The 22,080-nt window shown below is 37.4% G+C and overlaps 1 protein-coding gene across 1 annotated transcript in view; it reads left to right on the top strand.

The window, feature by feature from the left end:
- BMP5 (bone morphogenetic protein 5) overlaps nucleotides 1–21,262 on the top strand; it is a 143,860-nt gene extending 122,598 nt beyond the window's left edge. The window contains exons 5-7 of the mRNA XM_005902648.3: nucleotides 13,077–13,153; nucleotides 15,026–15,136; nucleotides 19,193–21,262. Coding sequence (XP_005902710.1) covers nucleotides 13,077–13,153; nucleotides 15,026–15,136; nucleotides 19,193–19,342 — 338 coding nt within the window. The 3' untranslated portion in view covers nucleotides 19,343–21,262. The remainder of the gene's footprint in view (nucleotides 1–13,076; nucleotides 13,154–15,025; nucleotides 15,137–19,192) is intronic.
- Nucleotides 21,263–22,080: the final 818 nt, after the last annotated feature.

The following is a 22,080-nucleotide window of genomic DNA, read 5'->3' as shown; positions in this document are numbered from 1 at the left end:
TGTGTATGAGACTTAACCTTTCAATAGGTAGTAATCAAGCAGACGGGAAAAGTTCTCGTAGGATTTGACCCAAAAGACAGGGGTTTAATATAAACATAAAATCTGATACTTAGGAGACTTGAAATGCTAGTGAAATTTTAAAATTATCCATGATTGAAACACTGTGTGAAGATGCTGTAACTAAGAAAGGGGGTCAGTAGGGAGAATGGAGAGATGTATTAGAAGTTTGCTTGGTTGCATTTTTTTTTTTTTTTTTTGCAAAGTATATTCTCAAATGTTAAAAATCTCCAACAGTGCAGAACCCAGGTCATTCTTGCTGTCTTTACCTCATCCCTTTCTTCTTTCAAAGAGTCCTGTCTTCTGACTTCTTAGTGCCCTTTTACTATTCTGTGCCCCTGTGGGAGAACCTAGAACAGTGTCCAACACAAAACAGCAACTGCACCAACACACATTCAGGAAATTAACATGGTCACCGTCTGGGAGAACTAGCTTCCTTTTTCAGCTGTGCATATATAGAACCACTGCCCGTAGACTTTCTGCCGAAACCCTCTGTCTTTGCTGCTCTTTAGGTTTTTAGCAAGAACTTTGAGCAGACACTTTGTGAGAGATGTTACTTACTTCACAATGAGCCACCACAGTTGATTTTCCTTTGAACTTGGGTTTAGGGGAAAGGAAATGTAGGCAATAGCTGAATATTAACGTTACCACCCTTTGGGTTGGAGAGGCACTAAGTTGATAAGATTTTAAAGCACCTACCAAGAGCAAGATGCTATTTGAAGGACTATATCAGTATGCAAAAACAATAGAGCATTCAAAATTTAAAGTATTTGCAAGGCACAGAGCAAGTTCTTGTTTACTGCAGAACTGCTTGAAAAGGTGCTTATCACAAGCTTGGTATCACGACCACTGGTGCCCTGCCTGCAACTCCCAACTCTGACAGGTGCTATATCTTGCCTAATGGATACAATGTAAAGTCATTCCTCTTGGACAAACATTTTAATCAAAACCAGAAAGAACAATCCATTGAAATTATTTGTTTAGAGTATGTTGCTATATAATTAATACATAATTTTATTTTTTAAAAATAATCACAAATAAAGCTAAAATTCTTCTTTAATCACTTAATTCTTTTAAGATAAGTTATGCTGATATACTGTTATCAACATAATACAAGTACTTCCAAGTTTTTTCCTCCCTATATGCGTCACTTTTGGAGAATATGATTTTATCATGTGTTATATAGATACATATTCTTTTTCAGATTCATTTCTCTTATAGGTCATAATAAGATACCGGCTATCACTCTCTGTGTGGTACAGTAGGTCCTTGTTATTTATCTGTCTTATATACAGTAGTGTATATCTGCTGATGCCAAACTCCTAATTTCTCTCTCCTCTTCCAGCCCCCTTTGGTAACTATTAGCTTGTTTTCTATATCTAAGCCTGTCTTTGCTTTGTACATAAGTTAATTTGTATCTTTTTTTTTTTTTTTAGGATTCCACATATAAGTGTATCACATAATATTTGTCTTTCTCTGTTTTACTTATTTCACTTGTATGATAGTCTGCAGGTCCATTCATGTTGCTGCGAATGGCATTATTTCATCTGTTTTATGGCTGAGTAATATTCCATTGTATCAATACATGTTTATTACTTCTTTTTTTATCCATTCACCTCTTGTTGGACATTTAAATTGTCTCCGTGTCTCAATTTTGTAAATAGTGCTGCTATGAACACTGGGGTGCATGTGCCTTTTCAAATTATAGTTTTCTCACTCAGAAGTGGGATTGCTGGATGGTATGATAGTTCTATTTTCACTTTTTAAAGAAACTTCCAGACTGTTCTCCATAGTGGGCACCAATTTACATTCTCCCCAACAGTCTAGGAGGGTTCCTATTTTTATGAACTTTTTTAAGAGCAGTTAAGTTCACAATATTGAAAGGAGGGTACATAGATTCCCCATGTACTCCCTACCCCACAAATGCATCGTCTCCTCTGCTATCAACACCACTCACCATGGTGGTGCATTTCTTACCAAAGATGAACCTACACGGACACATCACAATCAACTACAGTCTATGGTTTACCTAATGTTCACTCTTGGTATCATATAGTTGGTCTTATGGATTTTTTAAACAACATATTTCAACCATCTTTCAAATTAGTGACTTCATGTTTTTATACTGCTACAATATATTCAACACTCCTTTTTTTTAAATTTTATTTTATTTTTAAACTTTACATAATTGTATTAGTTTTGCCAAATATCAAAATGAATCCGCCACTCCTTTTGTCAGAATTTATTTAGTCATGTCACTCTTAAAAAGACATTTTGGCTTTTAAATTGGGGCTTTCAAAATCAATGCTGCAGTAAAAATCCTGCAAGGCTGCACCAGTGAGAATGGTTTTAATCCACATGGTTTTATAGTAATTAACACTAAAAGCTCTGAATATGCAAAATTTTGAAGATCCCTTCTCAAATAATAGTTAGCTTGTTACCTAGATCTAGTTCGATCCATCTTTTTATCTATCTATTCATCTCTGTGTGTGTGTGTGTGTGTGTGTTCACGCGCACACTCAGTTGTGTCTGACTTTGCAACACTATGAAATTGTAGTCCTCCAGGCTCCTCTGTCCATGGGATTTCCCAGGCAAGAATATTGAAGTGGGTTGCCATTTCCTTCTCCGGGGCATCTTCCTGACCCAGGGATAGAACCTGTGTCTCCTGCTTGACGGGTGGATTCTTTATCACTGAGCCACCTGGGAAGCCCCATTCATCTGTACCTTTATCTTTCCTTCTGTCATTTAACCCTGGGTCCACCTCTTAGTAGCTGTGTAATCTTGGACAGGGCATGTTACATCTATTTCTTCATCTGGAAAGTGAGAACATTAATGATACCTGCCTCACAGAATAAAATTACATGAGTTGCAAGGATTAAATGAGTTAATGGGTATAAAGAATGGAGAACACTGTGTATACTTATTCAGGGTTAAACATAATCATTATTACCAAATTATGGTTTGATTTTTCCGAACTGGTGCCTAAAGAGTTCAGACTTTTGCATCCGTACCCATTCCGCTGATCACTTATTGTCAAGTTTCTATCTAGAGAGAATTCTAGAGATGATATGTCTGGGTGTGGTTTATTGCAAAATATTTATTCATTGTTAAATGAATGTGTCACAGTGTGACACAGCATTAACTACATGATCATGCAAGATGGGTAGCATCAGAATCTTGCTTCTGAAAAGGCATTCCCTTAGACAGTGGCAAAGACGTGCATGCTAGTAATTATCAGGAGATCAATTCTACTAGAGTAGGTACAAGGAAGTGTGGGATCAGTAAGGATAGAGCATGATTCCAATGGGAAAAAATAGATACTTTTCATAAATGGAGGTGAAGTCATTTCAGAACTTATATGCAGTTACAGAACCACATAGCAGTGTCTGATGGCCATGGAGCGCTAGTATTCTTGTATGAGAGCAGTGTGATATCAGCTAGAAAGTTATGCAGGGACCAAGTCATAATGGTCAGTAACTGTGGTATTTCCATGCAGGCATTTGGGAAAAGGAGTGTCACCATCAGATACGCATTTTTAAAAAGTTCAATTTGGCATCAGAAAGAAGGATGGTATGCCAAAGGGAGAAACTGGATGCCAAAATATGATTAGGAATCTAGTCTAACCCTCCAAGCAATGAAGATTATAGATTGGAGACAAGGGAAGTGGGATCCAAAATACATGGAATGGAGTTAGCAGGACTCCAGAGATGGGTGTGTGAGTGGAATATGTAAGGCGCACGCAGCCTTGAGCCCCAGTGGTTAGATGAAGCACAAGACTCGAAGCTGAGCACAAGTCAGTAAGCTGAGTGCTTACTAGAAACCGGAGTAAGAGAGAAACATTAAGGATGGATCCTCCACTGGGAACATTAGTACTTTAAGTAAAGGCAAAAGAAAAAGAGCAATTCCATCAACAAGGCAAAAGACTCAAGGTCAGAGAGCAAAGAGGAGTCAGGGATGAAGGGTTATCCTAGGCCCAAGTTCCCAGAAAGGATGTTGGGGGAGTACGAGGTACCCAAGAGTGCAGAGGACTCTGATAGGTTAACTAGGCTAGAGGGTGGTCGCTTAAAGGGAGTGTGGACAGATTCAATGTTGGGTAGGAGTGAGAATGAAAGAAAATCAAGAAATGTATTTATTAAATTTTCTGGCTTGAGCCACTAGATCCTATTAACCAAGTAGAAGGAATGGAAAGAGTATGAGGTCAGAAGCCAAAATAGTGAGTTGGAGGCATTTGAGAAACTTTCATGCAGAGACATCTTGCAGGCATTTGGAGACAGGTTTGTGGATGGGTTTTTATGTCAACAAGCTCTAAGGTGAGCACGTCCTCTGCATCATCCACAAAGACACATTCTGAGCAGAGTCAAGCGAACACACCAGACAGTTATTGTGTTGTGGTGTCTGTTCTGTGTCACACATTTGTACACAAATCCCTACACAAATAAATAACTGTGACTCCTACTGGGTTATATGTCAGTTCGGTGAGGGGTTCATTGGATGTGGGACTTGGGGATTAAACCAGGGTAGCAGTAGCGTTTGAAATGCCTCATCTTTGGGAGTGGTGTTATTTATTTGGGATTTATCATGATTTTCTCTACCCCAAAGGCCATGTCAAAATTTACATTATTGAATACTCCAGTAACACTGCCCCTGCCACTTTATAGGCACGTCATGCCTTCATTCATTTGACATTTTCATTTTCTATTAATTAATGAACTCCTACAGCGTGGAGACTGATGTCTGTGACCTCTCCCAGGGTATTAAGCAAGAGATGTTGATGTCTCTTCCTCTGTTTTGAGACACAGCATCTCGTTCTATTTGGCTAGTTTAAGCTGTTGATTGTTTAAATGTTGAATTCTATTTTGGACTTTTTTTTTCTTCTCTTTTACAGATTTAACTATATTTTATTCCTCAAAGACACTAACACCAGACTTTAAAAAAACAAAGAATCCTGTACCTGTTTGTGGAGTTTTTTGGATATTCTTTTGTGCTCTTCACAGCTTACCTAGCATGTGTCCATTTATCTGGTGGTTTCTTCAGGGACTAGTGGACAAACCACTGAGGCCCTGTGTAGACCTCAGAAGTTTTATTTACCATGCATTTCACTTTTTTCTAACATAAAATGAATTTTAACAAATCAAACTAAGACAAAGGTTAAATTTGTATTATTGAAATGAGAAGGGGGAACGGGAAGAAGGCAGTCAAATAGTATAAACTCCCACTTATAATAGAAATACTAAGGATACAACATGATAAATATAATTAACACTGTTGTATGTTAATATGAATGTTGTTAAAAGAGTAAATCCTAAGAGTTCTTATCAGAAAACAAGAACATCTTTTATTTCTTTAATTTTGTGTATATCCGAGATCACTGTTCAGTAGCTAAGTCGTGTCCGACGCTTTGTGATGCCATGGACTGCACCACGCCAATCTTCCCTGTCCCTCACTGTCTCCTGGAATTTGCTCAAACTCATGTCCATTGAGTCAGTGATGCCATCCAACAATCTCATCCTCTGTCGTTCCCCTTCTCCTCCCACCTTCAGTCTTTCCCAGCATCAGGGTCTTTTCCAATGAGTTAGCTCTTCGCATCAGGTGGCCAAAGTATTAGACTTGATCTCCAGCATCGTCCTTCCAGTGAATATTTAGGGTTGATCTCCTTTAGGATGGACTGGTTTGATCTCCTTGCTCTCCAAGGAACTCTCAAGAGTCTTCTCCAGCACAGTTTGAAAGCATCAATTTTTTGGTGCTCAGCCTTTATGGTCCAATTCTCACATCCATACATGACTACTGAAAAAACCACAGCTTTGACTATATGAACTTTTGTTTGCAAAGTAATGTCTCTGGTTATTAATATGCTGTCTAGATTTGTCATAGCTTTTCTTCCAAGGAGCAAGCGTCTTTTAATTTCGTGGCTGCAGTCACTGTCTGCAGTGATTTTGGAGCCTAAGAAAATAAAATCTGTCACTGTTTCCACTTTTTCCCCATTTATTTGCCATGAAGTGATGGGATCAGCCCTGGGATTTCTTTGGAAGGAATGATGCTAAGGCTGAAACTCCAGTACTTTGGCCACCTCATGCAAAGAGTTGACTCATTGGAGAAGACTCTGATGCTGGGAGGGATTGGGGGCAGGAGGAGAAGGGGATGACAGAGGATGAGATGGCTGGATGGCATCACCAACTCGATGGACGTGAATCTGAGTGAACTCCGGGAGTTGGTGATGGACAAGGAGGCCTGGCGTGCTGCCATTCATGGGGTCGCAAAGAGTCGGATATGACTGAGCAACTGAACTGAACTGATGGGACCAGATACCATGATCTTGGTTTTTTGAATGTTGAATTTTAAGCCAGCTTTTTCACTCTCCTCTTTGTCCCTCATCAATAGGCTGTTTCATCCTCTTCACTTTCTGTCATTAGAGTTATATCATCTGCATGTCTGAGATTATTGATGTTTCTCTTGGCAATCTTGATTCCAGCTTATGATTCATCCAGCCCAGCATTTCCCATGATGTACTCTGCATATAAGTTAAATAAGCAGGGTGACAATATATAGTCTTGACACATATTGACTCCTTTCCCAATTTTGAACCAGTCTGTTGTTTCATGTCTGTTCTAACTATTGCTTCTGGACCTGCATACAGGTTTCTCAGGAGGCAGGTCAGGTAGTCTAGTATTCTGATCCTTTTAAGAATTTTCCAAAGTTTGTTGTGATTCACATAGTCAAAGGCTTTAGCGTAGTCAATGAAGTGGATTTCTTTCTTTCTTTTAAAATTTTATATCCTGCAACTTTACTATAATCATTGATTAGTTCTAGTAATTTTCTGGTGGAGTCTTTAGGGTTTTCTATGTAGAGGATCATGTCATCTGCAAATAGTGAGAGTTTTACTTCTTCTTTTCCAATTTGGATTCCTTTTATTTCTTTTTCTGCTCTGATTGCTGTGGCCAAAACTTCCAATATAAAATCAACACACAGAAATCCCTTGCATTCCTATACACTAATAATGAGAAAACAGAAAGAGAAATTAAGGAAACAATTCCATTCACCATTGCAACGGAAAGAATAAAATACTTAGGAATATATCTACCTAAAGAAACTAAAGACCTATATATAGAAAACTATAAAACACTGGTGAAAGAAATCAAAGAGGACACTAATAGATGGAGAAATATACCATGTTCATGGATTGGAAGAATCAATATAGTGAAAATGAGTATATTACCCAAAGCAATTTATAGATTCAATGCAATCCCTATCAAGCTACCAACAGTATTCTTCACAGAGCTAGAACAAATAATCTCACAATTTGTATGGAAATAAAAAACCTCGAATAGCCAAAGCGATCTTGAGAAAGAAAAATGGAACTGGAGGAATCAACCTACCTGACTTCAGGCTCTACTACAAAGCCACAGTTATCAAGACAGTATGGTACTGGCACAAAGACAGAAATATAGATCAATGGAACAAAATAGAAAGCCCAGAGATAAATCCACGCACATATGGACACCTTATCTTTGACAAAGGAGGCAAGAATATACAATGGATTAAAGACAATCTCTTTAACAAGTGGTGCTGGGAAATCTGGTTAACCACTTGTAAAAGAATGAAACTAGAACACTTTCTAACACCATATACAAAAATAAACTCAAAATGGATTAAAGATCTCAACGTAAGACCAGAAACTATAAAACTCCTAGAGGAGAACATAGGCAAAACACTCTCTGACATATATCACAGCAGGATCCTCTATGACCCACCTCCCAGAATATTGGAAATAAAAGCAAAAATAAACAAATGGGACCTAATTAAACTTAAAAGCTTCTGCACATCAAAGGAAACTATTAGCAAGGTGAAAAGGCAGCCTTCAGAATGGGAGAAAATAATAGCAAATGAAGCAACCGACAAACAACTAATCTCAAAAATACACAAGCAACTCCTACAGCTCAACTCCAGAAAAATAAATGACCCAATCAAAAATGGGCCAAAGATCTAAATAGACATTTCTCCAAAGAAGACATACAGATGGCTAACAAACACATGAAAAGATGCTCAACATCACTCATTATCAGAGAAATGCAAATCAAAACCACTATGAGGTACCATTTCACACCAGTCAGAATGGCTGCGATCCAAAAGTCTACAAATAATAAATGCTGGAGAGGGTGTGGAGAAAAGGGAACCCTCTTACACTGTTGGTGGGAATGCAAACTAGTACAGCCACTATGGAGAACAGTGTGGAGATTCCTTAAAAAACTGGAAATAGAACTGCCTTATGATCCAGCAATCCCACTGCTGGGCATACACACTGAGGAAACCAGAAGGGAAAGAGACACGTGTACCCCAATGTTCATCGCAGCACTGTTTATAATAGCCAGGTCATGGAAGCAACCTAGATGTCCTCAGCAGATGAATAGATAAGAAAGCCATGGTACATATATACAATGGAGTATTACTCAGCCATTAAAAAGAATACATTTGAATCAGTTCTAATGAGGTGGATGAAACTGGAGCCTATTATACAGAGTGAGTAAGCCAGAAGGAAAAACACCAATACAGTATACTAACGCATATATATGGAATTTAGAAAGATGGTAACAATAACCCTGTATACGAGACAGCAAAAGAGACACTGATGTATAGAACAGTCTTATGGACTCTGTGGGAGAGGGAGAGGGTGGGAAGATTTGGGAGAATGGCATTGAAACATGTGAAATGTCATGTATGAAACGAGGTGCCAGTCCAGGTTCAATGCACGATGCTGGATGCTTGGGGCTGGTGCACTGGGACGACCCAGAGGGATGGTATGGGGAGGGAGGAGAGAGGAGGGTCCAGGATGGGGAACACATGTATACCTGTGGTGGATTCATTTTGATATTTGGCAAAACTAATACAATTATGTAAGGTTTAAAAATAAAATAAAATTAATTAAAAAAATAAATAATAATAAAATTTTATTATTATTATTTTTTATTTTACAATATTGTATTGGTTTTGCCATACATCAGCATGCATCCGCCATGGGTGTACACGTGTTCCCCATCCTGAACCCCCCTCCCACCTCTGTTGGTTTTTCTATGATCCAGTGGATGTTTGGCAGTTTGGTCTCTGGTTCCTCTGCCTTTTCTAAACCCAGCTTGTTCAGCTGTAAGTCCTTGATCATGGATGTTCACTAAACTTACTGTGGTGATCATTTCATGATGGATGTAAGTCAAACAATTATGCAGTACATCTTAAAGTTGTACAGTGCTGTATGTCAATTACATCTCAATAAAACTGGAAGAAAAAATAGTCAAATAGCTTGTAAAACATAAATTTGCATTTTTTTCCAGAAATTGATCATAAACAAATTGGCAACAAGTATTTAACAATAGTCATTGTTTTGGCACTGGTTTCCAATATTATTGCCATTAACAGGCAAAACAGAAATACTGTGTCTGTGGTACCTGCCTTGTGGTTGAGGAATGCTTTTCTAGTGTTGGCTGTGACTTCAGAATGTGTAGCAGTTTCTGGTGACACTCTTGAATTCTAGGCGGGTTTGTCAAGAGCAGCGTCATGTCCAGCTCATTTTCATATTTGAAGGGTTGCCGATCAATGTTTTTAAAAAATATAAATCTAATTTCTCTGCCTTTCTTCTCAGAGGTTTTTCTGCCAACCATTTAGTAAAGCTAACTACAGACTTTGCTGGTTTGGGTACAACATTTACTCAGTATCCATTAATTTTTATTTCTGACCAACTAAGCATATGGTCCGAACGCTCTATGAAATCAGACTCTTGGAACCAGATTCTGTTATAAATTTCATTGCTCGTTACCTTTATGTGATGTTGCAGTATATACATCACTTAGCCTGCATGAAAAGCTGCATAGATGGAACAGATCTATTTTGACTTTTAAGTTTTACTTTCTTTTTTTATAAACACAGAATTCAAATGGCCATAGACATAGTTATAGTTTTTCACATATACTCAGATGTGTTATTGGATATAAGGTCTTTATTCACATTCAATGGTTTTTATTAAGACAAGGATGGATGAATAAATATTCCCATGACTGTCTGATGCAGGATTTGGCAAAATAAGCCATTGCCTGTTTTTGTATGACCTAACAATGGTTTTTACATTTTTAGATGTGTAAAAAACACTTAGAATAATATTTTGTTTCATGCAGAAATCATGTGAAATTCAAATTTTAGGACCCATAAGCAAAGTTTGTTTGAAATACAGTCACATCCATCCTTTTATCAATACGTCCTAAATCCTGCGTTCATGCTACTGGGGCAACGCTGAATCATTGTGAAGGAAACCCCGTAGCCTGAAATATATATTATCTGTCCTTTTTGAGGAAAAATAAATTGCTGTCCCTTGCTCTAATGCATAGCTGACACTTTAAAATTTTTATTTATTTATTTTAAATATCAAGAAGTTTATCTAGTCAAACTAATACCAGACTTGAGTTATTCCTTTTTCCTAAAAATGATATAATATTCAAACTTATCCATTTCATGGTATTATACTTATTGTACTTTATGCTGCTTCATTGCTTGGGCAAAGTTAACTTTTTTTGCTATTTCAATTAAAAGTTTACCCAAAGAAGAGGAGTGCTAAATGCTCAGTTTCCTCCATTTTCTGTCATTATCTATATATTTATTTTTTTCAGATCTTTTAGTTTATTGTTAATAAAACAGTGAGCATCTTAAGGACAGAAATTGTATTCATTCTCCTGTGCTCAGTGTTGGCATGTAGTTGCTTACTAAATGTAGTTAGTGCATGAATGATTGTATGCATGCATGAACAAAGTGTCAGAGTTTCCTTGCTCAAGTTTTCTATGTTTTCTTTGACTGATGTGTTTTTATGATAGGAATTTTTTAAAATTTATTTTTAATTGAAGGATAACTGCTTTACAATATTGTATTGGTTTCTGCCATACATCAACATGAATCAGCCATAGGTATACATATGTCCACTCCCTCTTGAACCTTGTTCCCACCCCACCCCATCCCACCCCTCTAGGTTGTCACAGAGCTCCGGTTTGAGCTCCCTGAGTCACAGCAAATTCCTACTGGCTCTCTGTTTTACATGGTTTAATGAAGGTAGTCACACATAGGAATAACACTGGTCTAGAAGTAAAAGGATTTCTGCATTCAGATTTAATCATTACCTTCTTTGCTAGACTCACATTAATTAAATAATTAGCTGATGTCACTATGAAAGGCAGATGACAGGATCTGTTAAGACAGGTCTTTTAGATCTTTGATGTGACTTCATTTTCATTAGAGGTTGAGGATAATTAAACTGGAAGGTGACACCTTACAACAGGCTGCTCTTTATAGCAAACTTCTATGTTGATTTGCCAGAGACAACTGTCAGATGAAAGTAGTATTTATTCCTAGAAGAAAACATTAGCTGTCTTCTTTAAAAATAAATTATTTCGCAGTTCCCATCACCCTAAATTTTTTCCTCTTTCATTTTTTTGCATTGGAAATAATTAAAAGGGTTCCATTATAAAGCATGACTAGACATTTTCTGTAATGGTCTGTTTTTCTTTTGTATTTTACTTTATTCCAGATGCAAGTGGAATTCTTAATTTTTTTCAACAATTATCAAAGGTTATGGATTTTTCAGATTATATTCCATAATAAGTTACGGAAAGCGTGTATTTCCTTTGCTTCAAGCCATTCCTGGAACATTCTGAAGCATCCATTCTTCAGTTCTTAATTATTTAGTATCTACTGTGTGCCAGGCCCTGTTTCTGACATTTGGGGTATCAGAGAACCAAATGGAGCCAGGCAAGATATTTACCCCTAGAGAGCTGACACTCTATTCTAGAGGGAAGAAACAGACAAGAAATGGTGTACATGGTGAACGAGTAAGTGGTGTAACATATTAAGGGATGGTAAGCAAAATGGAAAAAAAAATCAGAGCAGGAGGGGTGAGAAATATGAGAGCAGGGGTTAGGATATGAAACAGGGGAGTCAGTGAAGGCTCTGTTGACAAGATGATGCTTAAGAGTTGAGGAAGCTCTGAGCGTTGTCTAAGTAGATATTCAGGGGAAGAGCATTGCAGGGAAGGGTGGGGTTGTTGAAAGTAAAGGAACTAAGGTGAGAGAAAGCAGACCTGTGTGCAAAACAGCGCAGAGGCTGTTTGGAGTAGAGTGAAGGAGAGCAAATGGGCCAGAGGGTGATGGGGCTGGATCACGTAGAACCTTGGGAGCCTTGATGATGCAGGAACCACTGTGAGACTTTATGCTGGAGCGTGACGCTTGGTCCACTTGGCTGTGTTGATGGGATGGGGACAGTGCAGAGCAGGAGGAATAGCAGTGAGCATGTGGCAGTGATTCAGGAAAGAGAGGATAGCAGCGTGGACCAGAGCCAGTCATGGAGCTGGTGAGGGTGGCTGAGTTTCAAATGAAGGTAAAATGAGTAAGGATTTCCTGACAGATTGGTTGTGGAGGTGAGAGGCCAGAGTATGTTTTGACTACAGTGTTTGTTTTGCCTGGGAAGTTGCTCGCAGGTGAAATTGGTTCATCTGCAGGTGAAATTGGTCTGGGGGTGGGGGGCAATCAGCAGCTCCACTTTGGGGATCCTGAGTTTAAGATACATATTAAGATAACATGTACTCTGGAACATCCCAGTTGGTACTTTCCCAGTGCCTGCCTTGTGAAAGAATACAAAACATAGCGTTTGAATATTTTATACGCTTAAGTATAGTAAGCACAACTGCGGTTTGAGTTAGTTAATGAATGAGCACTCACTGAGTGGCAGGTATCCGGCTACTGTTGTCATAACACAAAGGACCCAACCTGATCCTCGTCCGGACCCCTCAAGGTCTGCATTTTACAGAAGCAGAAACTCAGCACAAGTGACTTGCTTGAAGTTCACATAGTTAGTAAGCGGCTTTCGCTTTGAGATTCAAACTCATGTTCTACAACTTCAAATACAGATTCCTTTTGACTTTATAAGTGACCTCACAAAAGAAATATTAATATACCCGATAGACTGCCATTTGTTGACAATCTGATTTTCACCTTCAGATTATAACACCAGTGAACAAAAACAAGCCTGTAAAAAGCATGAACTCTATGTGAGTTTCCGGGATCTGGGATGGCAGGTAAGAATGGTCGGTCAAATTGGTTGCTTCTTTTCTGCTTTGTATCAATCCTAAATCTCTTTTAATCTTTGTAATCTTTCCTATACAGCAGCCAGTTATTTTTTATAATTTATTTTATTTTTTATTGGAGTATCATTGCTTTACAGTGTTGTCTGCTGTTAAAATAACGTGGATCAGTTATCTGTGTACCTGTATCCCCTCCCCTTGCCCTCCTTCCCACCTGCCCCCAGTCTCACCCTCTGGGTCATCACGGAGCACCGAGCTGAGCCCCACTCACTCCCTGTTCTACAGATGGTAGTGAACATACGGCTGTGCTGCTCTCTCAATTGTCCCACCCTCTCCTTCCCCTGCTGGGTTCACACACCCTTTCCCTACATCTGTGTCTCTATTGCTATCCTCAGGAACAGGCGCATCTGGACCATCTTTCTAGATTCTGTATATAGATACTTGTTTTTCTCTTTCTGACTTCACTCTGTATAACAAACTCTGGTCCATCCACATACTGCAAATGACCCAATTCTGTTTCTTCTTCTGGCTGAGTACTGCTCCACTGTATATATGTACCACATCTTCTTTATCCATTCATCTGTCAATGGACATTCAGATTGCTTCTATGTCTTGGCTATTGTAAACAGTGCTGCAATGAACATACCAATTATTTTTGACATTGACTGTTCCATATAAGGATTATCCACATCATTTTTATTTCTGCATTATCCTTTCACTATTGAAACATAATTAATAGAGTTTATGGTAAAAAAAAAATTATGCTGAAGAACAAATGCAACCTTAGAAAGTGAAAAAAAGAAGCCCTGTTGTTTAAATATACCCAAATTTCCATTTTAGTTCCCATTTTTCAGATTAACTCAAGCAATTTCCATTTGCCTCCTACAGTCACAAATTACTGGTATAGGAAGTAGAATCCTTGACTCTGTCTGTGGTAAGTTAGACGTAGAGAAAAAATTTTTTCTTTTACTTAGAAATCATATTGCTGTGTTTTACATAAGCTTCACAAACAGTGAGGAGGAAGATTTAACCACAGTAATTTTCATATGCCAAAAGAGTTTAAATTAAATTGTTAGATTATTCCATTACAATGGATCCTCAGAATAGAAGCTATTATATTGAGAAGTCATAGTCACATGTGAGCATTTTCAACTTTATGATAAACCTTCAACATTAATTGTTCAATAATTTTACATCAGTGACAAGTTTTATATCTCTGGGAAAAAAAAATCAGGGCCACCATCTGAAGTGCCAATGTTTTAGCTTCCTAAAATCTTTCGTATACAATGCTTAGGATTTTTCTCCAACTCATTTCTTCTGAAGAGACTATAAAGTTGACACATGATTGGAAAGAAAAACAGGACAAGGAACAAATCTTAGCGCCTTAAGAGGTTGTCAAGCTTCTAAAGCAGGACTGAGTTATTAAGAAGTAATGAGAATTATCTCAATTAAGTTTATTCTTCTTTTCCTTTCTGGTTCAGTTGAACTTTGCAGAGTTCATCATTTCCTGTTTAAACAATATTTAGAACGCTATTTCACGATTGCAGCTTTATTCATGAATATATGGGCTAATACAGGCTAGGAATATCTTATGTAGTGACCTCTGGGAGAAATTACAGAGGACAATTCCTTGTGAAAATATTTATACTTTTGTTGTAAACTTTAACTTAATCATAAATTAAAGGCTTTGGGGAGCCTGTCTTATTAGAATAATTGTTGGACCAAAAAGAGAAACCAATCCAGAGTATTTAATTTAATATTATATTATATTGAATTATATTAATTATATTTAAGTATTCTGTAAGAATTGTTTTTCTGTGCTTTTATGTTGGTGATATTATTTCTTCTGCTTTCGTGCATTTTTAGGACTGGATTATAGCGCCAGAAGGATATGCTGCATTTTATTGTGATGGAGAATGTTCTTTTCCACTCAATGCCCATATGAATGCCACCAATCATGCCATAGTTCAGACTCTGGTAAGTTTTCTTTTGGTAGAATAGAAAGTGGTTTATGATGCAAGCTTCTTATAAAGTTACTTTAAAGAAAAGCATCTATTTGGAGTTAAAAATGCATTTTCTTCTCTTCTCAAACTCCTAACGTAAAAATTGTGCCAGAGTAAGAAATGTGGATATAGTCAGGAAATTCAGGCTGCTCTAAAGAAAAATCCTAATTCCAAAATGAGGAAAGATTCAGCAAGGAAAATTGGAGCAATCACACAAAATGGTATTTTGCACTGATTTCTTCAGTAGACAATATGATTAACCACGCAGGGGCTGTTTCTAACCTAACCATTCATTAGCAGTCATTACAAAAACTTTGAATAATAGCTGTGCTGAATTTCATCTGATGGCTTTTAAACTCCTTGTTTAAGAATGTTCCATAACATACTTTGGTATCATGGAAGCTCTTCAGTGTAGAATACAAGTAGATTTGTTTCCTTTTTTTTGATATCTTTTTCATTTATAATCATTAAGGTGGAAATTAATCTTCATTTCTTCCCTCCCATACTTAGGAATGTAAGTGATTTAATCTCTACTAATATAGGCTAATTTTTATGAAGGAGATAATGAAATGTTAATCTCATGGTCTCTCAGTGATTGTACTTATCTTATGAGCTCAGGAAAACCCTTGAGAGTCCGACTCCAACATCCGTACCTTTTAATGTGATGGGGGAGCGGCCTCTGGCAGACGAGGAAGAGGTTCTAGAAGATGCATAGGCTGTGTGATGTGACCCCACGTCAAAACTGGGTTCACAGGAGCATTTCAACTATAAGTAATCAGGACAGAAGGAAGAGAACAAATAATTTTGGAATCAAGACACTGATGGGAATAGAGTTATTTGGTAGATAACAGTAGGAGAGCAGGAGCTGTAGAAAAAAAAAATCTATCCTTGTGGGTGAAGCTTATTTATGACCAACAGAAAGAGCAGCTATTAGAATGTGTGAAGAGTTGACTCTTCAGAAGGTTATCTTCTTTTGAAATTTATTGAAAAGTTAAAGTTGATGGAAATAACATCCCAGTTCCCTTCTGAATAAGAATGGTGTATACACCTTGACGGATGAAATCCTTGACTTGACGTTTTGTTGGCATCTTACTGACCTCAGAGGCACTAGCGGATAGCTAGACCACAGAGATGCACCTCTGTGGCAACTAGAACATAGATTTTGTTAAAGACTTTGGAAATAACCTTGAAGTAGAGTGGAAGCAGAGAACTAAAACAAATATGTATTTTGAAAGGTAGTCACTTATAAATATTCTTTTCTCCCCCAAGTTTGAAGAGATTTATTTCAGAATACAATCATGTAAAATTATCAAGTTGCTTTTTAATAATGAATGGAAAACATTTGCTCATGTCTATCCTTCCCTAACACTGATTTTTACACCCTAAATTTCTTTAATATATCATACTCAGCAAACTTATAGGTGTGGGGAGAAACTATTATTTCTTCCTTGATTGCAAAATTTATATAAATTGAAAGAAAACCTTAGGTTGCTACAGCTCTTATTTCACTGTCTAAAGTGAAGAAATGGAGTCTAAATTTCAACCAGCATTTTCTTTCATGCTTGCTTTGTGCTGCCAATGCCATAGAAATATTCTTCTTTTTGTTGATTTTTGACCAATGAGCCTCCCATATGCAAGTATAGAGTCAATTCTTAGGGGTATTTTAAGTTTTGATATGTCCATGCTATGTCTATGATATGTTTTTATGCTATCCATAAAAATAAGCACTTCTTTAACAAATTTTATTTCGTTTTTTTTTTTTTGCCTGCCCTGGGTGTGCACTGCTGCAGTTGGGTTTTCTCTAGTTGCAGCAAGTAAGGGCTGCTCTCTAGCTGCGGTGCTCAGGCTTCTCATTCTGGTGGCTTCTCTTATTGCAGAGCGTAGGTTCTACGTGCATGGACTTTAGCAGTTGCAGTGTGCAGGCTTAGGTACCCTTGGCATGTGGAATCTTCCCAGACCAGGGATTGAATCCCTGTCCCTTGCTTTGGCAGGTTGATTCTTAACCACTGAACCATGAGGGAAGCCCTATAAGCGCGTCCTGATATATGGTATCAGTGTTGGGGCAGGGAGAGCAGGTATGCAGCATAAGAAAAGTTGTTATATTCAGATGTCCTCCAGTAAGATGAATGTCTGGGGGTCCAGCCTTCTATCAGCTGAAAGCCCGTTGCAGAGAGAAGGATGCTTCCATTTCATGCCTTAGAGGAAGAGCCCTCCTCACTGTCCATCTGTAGGGTCACAGATGAACACAGCCACTATTTATAGAGAAATGCCACTTAATTTCCCAGAAATTAAGCTCTTTGTACTGTCATTTCAATGACTCAGAGAGCTTTCGCTGTTTCCTTAGATATGCATCTAACACATCCAAGTTCGCTCTGGCTCTGCAAAGCTTAATTATTGAAAAACCTCTGTCAAATACCCCTATCTCTCTCTTTTTTTTTCTTTTCTTAAAAATAAATATATAATTACATACTGTCAGCTTTTAGGACTGTAGTCTAGAAGGCAGCGTCTAAAAACAAACATTTTTTAAATCGCTGACACGGACTTGGAACAGGCCCCTCGTCTGTATCGCTGTCCTGGGATGTGGAGCATAAGTCATCACAGAACTTGAAGGGAACATGGGAAGTTCGGTGTTTTTTTTTTTTTTTTTTTTTCCTGGCATTGTGCATTCTGTTTATTTTGTGACGGACATGAAACAAGAACACAGGCACATTTGTTGTTAAAGGAAAGCAGGTTTGTGGCGAACACGTTTGAGACATGATGGAAGAACAATCTCATTTTTTTTCAGAACAATGGCTGGGTGAGGTGATCCTTGAAGCAGGGGGTTATCCATCCATCACGGGTGAGGGGGTTGAGGAGGATAAAGCCAAGGAGGGCTTCAGGCTGCCTCTGAAATTTGGAGAACCATCCAGCTTGCAGCTTTGTGAGGTCTTAGGAAATTTCACGTCCGTGTCGGATCACCTCATTTTTCCTGCCATGTCTGTCCATAGGCAGGACTCCTATATCATTTCAGCCAGGAGGGTTTGCAGCCAAGATTCTAAGAGCTGTATTTTCTCTTTGTCGATCCCCGAGGACTCTGCAGTGGGACTTCCCATAAACTCCTCTGGGGGAAGGGCCGGGGTAGGCGGGTGGAAAGGGGGAACTGAGTTCTGGCTCCTTCTTTGATTGTTGAAGATCAGAGGTAAACGTGCCAGTTTGCAGAAAATGAGAACAAATCCTTTACTTAAGCATTTCACTGTCCATGTTTCAGCTACCTTTTCAGGCTTTGTAGGGGGAGAGGTAGGGATGTATATTCAAGTTGTAACATATCTAGGCTTCTTTCTTCTGATTGAACTTAGCTTGATTTTGGGCACTTGTCTAGGGGAGAAAGCAAGTCAAAGGATGCTAAACTCTGGCCAATCTGGTAAAACATTATGGGGAGAAGAGTTGAAATCATTGCTTTAAAGCAAGTATTGGATTTTTACCTGGAGTTTATTTTGCTGTGATTTTTATGCTTCCTTTACCAAAGGAAATGCAGAATTTGCATGCTTTTAATTTTATTGTTAAAAATGCGTTGATTTATTGTTTAGTTATCCTTTTACGAATAATTCTTAGATCCAGATCTTTCTACAGTCGAGTGCTGTGGCTTTGTTGATTTTGCATTCATAACTTACGTGTTTCTCATGAAGTACCTAGAAGTGGCCATTTTAACTAAAAGCAGCCCAGTCCTAGTTACCATGTTCTTTCCTCCAGGAAAATTTCCACTGAATATTCCATAGAGAGAGTTTTCCTTCCTTGGTAGAATGTTTTTCAAAGCCCCAACATGTAATTAGAACCAGTGGGTCGAGTCTAGGTGTTAATACTTAAGGATACACATCCTTCACTACCAGCTCCCAGCTCACCTCACCATGGAGCAAAAATAGAAGAGAGGGAGGTAACTTAAGAGAGTGCCTGATCGTCAGTGATAAAACAAGAATGTCACCTTAAAACTGCAGACAAAATATCTATTTTATTTCTTAAAAAGTAAAACCTTTTCTTCCTCCCACCCAACCAGGTTCACCTGATGTTTCCTGACCACGTACCAAAGCCTTGCTGCGCGCCAACCAAACTAAATGCCATCTCTGTGTTGTACTTTGATGACAGCTCCAATGTCATTTTGAAAAAGTACAGAAATATGGTCGTGCGTTCGTGTGGTTGCCACTAATAGTGCATAATAATGGTAATAAGAAAAAAGATCTGTATGGAGGTTTATGACTACAATAAAAAATATCCTTTCAGATAAAAGGGGAATTTAATAAAATTAGTCTGGCTCATTTCATCTCTGTAACCTATGTACAAGAGCATGTATATAGTCACTTTTATTTATTTAAAGGTATATATTCTCTTTTGTGGATGCCTTTGCAGTAAAATGTATTTTAGCTCACTTCATTATGCAAAAAATTGCCCAGTCTAATTTTTAATAGGATATGCTGAGTCCAATTCAATTCAATATTTTTAATGTAATTTTTATACGATTTTCTGAAATTAGACAGAACTCCTTTGACTGTTAAGTATTGTTGAAGGAAGCTGAATGCATTTGGTTATGCTGTGCCAATGTAAACTGATAGGATATTTATTGATATTTAGAATGAAACTTAAAAAAATAACCAGCCCCCCAAAAAAAATGCTTGGAGGAACACAATTTTTCTTTGAGAGTTTCTGCTTCATTAGATAAAGTGAAATGTTGAGCTCGATTTGAGTAAATAAACGGGAGCAGAACACAGAAGCTGAAAGATTGCACGTAATTGTTGTAACTGTTTGCTTGAACAGAATTGGTTTAGCTGTAGGAAAGCGTTCCTTCTTGGCTCACCGGTTGTAGATTTTGCAAAGAGCTCAAAGCTTCAGGAATTCTGTGGAGACAGACTTGAGCCTGTGTCCATAATTTTCCAAGTTAACACTAAAAAAGCGTAGTACAACCTTCTTACCTCAAATAAATCATGTCTGCCTATTATCTAGAACACTACTACTGCAGTGTTTTTTTTTTTTTTTTTTTTAGATTTAAAAACAGTCCAAAATAAAGAAACATTTACACGTGCTCCCCTTCCCTCCCCTCAGATGAGAGTCACTGCATGCATAAAATATACCCGAGCAAAGCGACCGACAGAGCCGCTTTCTGTAGCTCTCTTTTATAACTGAGTTTGCTGATTGATGTGATGCAAGGGATTTTATTTAGGGTAAAAGCACTGAAACTCAACTGGAGGAAATTACCCCAAATCCCAGAATGGCTTTGACAGAATTGCCATTTCGAAAGAACAGCTGAAATCCATTTTTCATATCTTGGAGAATGAGCTCATTGAAAACCTTATTTTGGAGGGGGATTTTGTAAACCTTCCTCCAAGCACAAATAATTCCAAGTGGGAAGGTTCTGTTGCGTGTATGTGCCTGTGTGTTCTTCCCTCTGAAATTAATTTATTTTCTCTCTCTGTTTCTCTCTCTGCCTTTTAAGGCTTGTCTTTAACCCACTGACTTTTGGAAGAATGACATTTAGTGCATAAGTTGCTATTTATGTGGGCTCCACGGCTAGGATTATTTACAGTTCATCTAAAATACTCATAAAGCATCATTTATTAATCACCCTTTTGGACTTTTTAAGTAAAACTTGTATCAAAAATAGCTTAAAAATGTTATGGGTTTGTTCATGATTCAGGAATATTGCAATGTTGTTTTAAAATACAGATTATCTTAAAGTAAACTTGATAATAACTCTATTGGGGGTACATTAAGTAATATATTTTTGAATTAATGGTATACCATTATAAGAATAAGAAATGAAAGTCTATTATATTATTCTTTAAATGTGCTGTTTAAATATATTTCTATGTTTTAAAATATATTAAACTTGTGATGCTAGTTTCTATTGTGATTCTTGATTTGGCTTTTTATTTTTTTAAGAGGGATACAAAGTATAAGTATGTCCTAAATGAGACTCTAAGCATATCAGATCTAAAATGTTTGTGGATTACATGATTTTAATCACCAAAACTAGTTTTTGTGTTGTTGATAAGTAATTCACTATTAAATGAGCAAAGAAACCATCCATGAGTTAAATATTTTCTTAATCTGTTCCAACAATACGGAAAATTTTTAAATAGCAAAAAAATAAATGATTAGGGTGGGAATTGACCTTATTTATTCTCTTTCATTTAAGAAGGGAGATATTTAGCATGAGTATTTTTATATTTTCTCAAAATATGTATGCATATATATATATATAATATCTGCGCATATGGTCAGTCACTTTATTTTCAAATAACTGTTAGAGAAAATGCTTAGTATTACTTTGAATACTCAAACTATTACAAGAAATCAGAATAATTTGGTCTGTTTTAACAGGATCCAAACTACTCAGGTCTTTTTGGCTAGTTATGCATTGACTTTTCTGTTGGTATGTTTCTAATTTTTCTGCTTTGTAAAGTGGTCCTAATTATTTTTGATACTAGAAGGGCAAAAATGACAAATACTCATTGTTTTTTAAAACTAAGGCAAAAATAAGTTTGTCTGTATTGAAGAACAAAACACACACAGAAAAGAAAATGCAAAAACATTTTTTTTCTCAAGTAAAGAACTGTCATTTAATAATTCCTGTATCACCAGTGTTGAATCTAAACCAGCATCTAGGGGCAACTATATAGCCTGCAAATGTCATCTCTCAAGACATTTACAATAAATAGGTAGCTTATAGTGTAACTTCACTCAAGGCAGAAGAAATCCTCATTCCCAAACACAAGTCACTGTCTCATAACAATTCAGTCAGTTGTGCGGTCGATCATGCAATCTGGCTCTCAGATTACCTGCTTTTCTGTGTTCTTTCTTTTGCATTTTTGGGGGAGGAGCCTGGTGCTTTTCAAAGTTACAAGTGAAGATGCCTTTGTTGATAAAGCATATATATCACTACGTATTTAT

The sequence above is a fragment of the Bos mutus genome, chromosome 23 (assembly GCF_027580195.1).
Source record: "Bos mutus isolate GX-2022 chromosome 23, NWIPB_WYAK_1.1, whole genome shotgun sequence".
Lineage (NCBI taxonomy): Eukaryota > Metazoa > Chordata > Mammalia > Artiodactyla > Bovidae > Bos > Bos mutus.
Note: the sequence above shows the minus strand (reverse complement) of the source record. Positions and strands in the feature narration are given on the sequence as shown.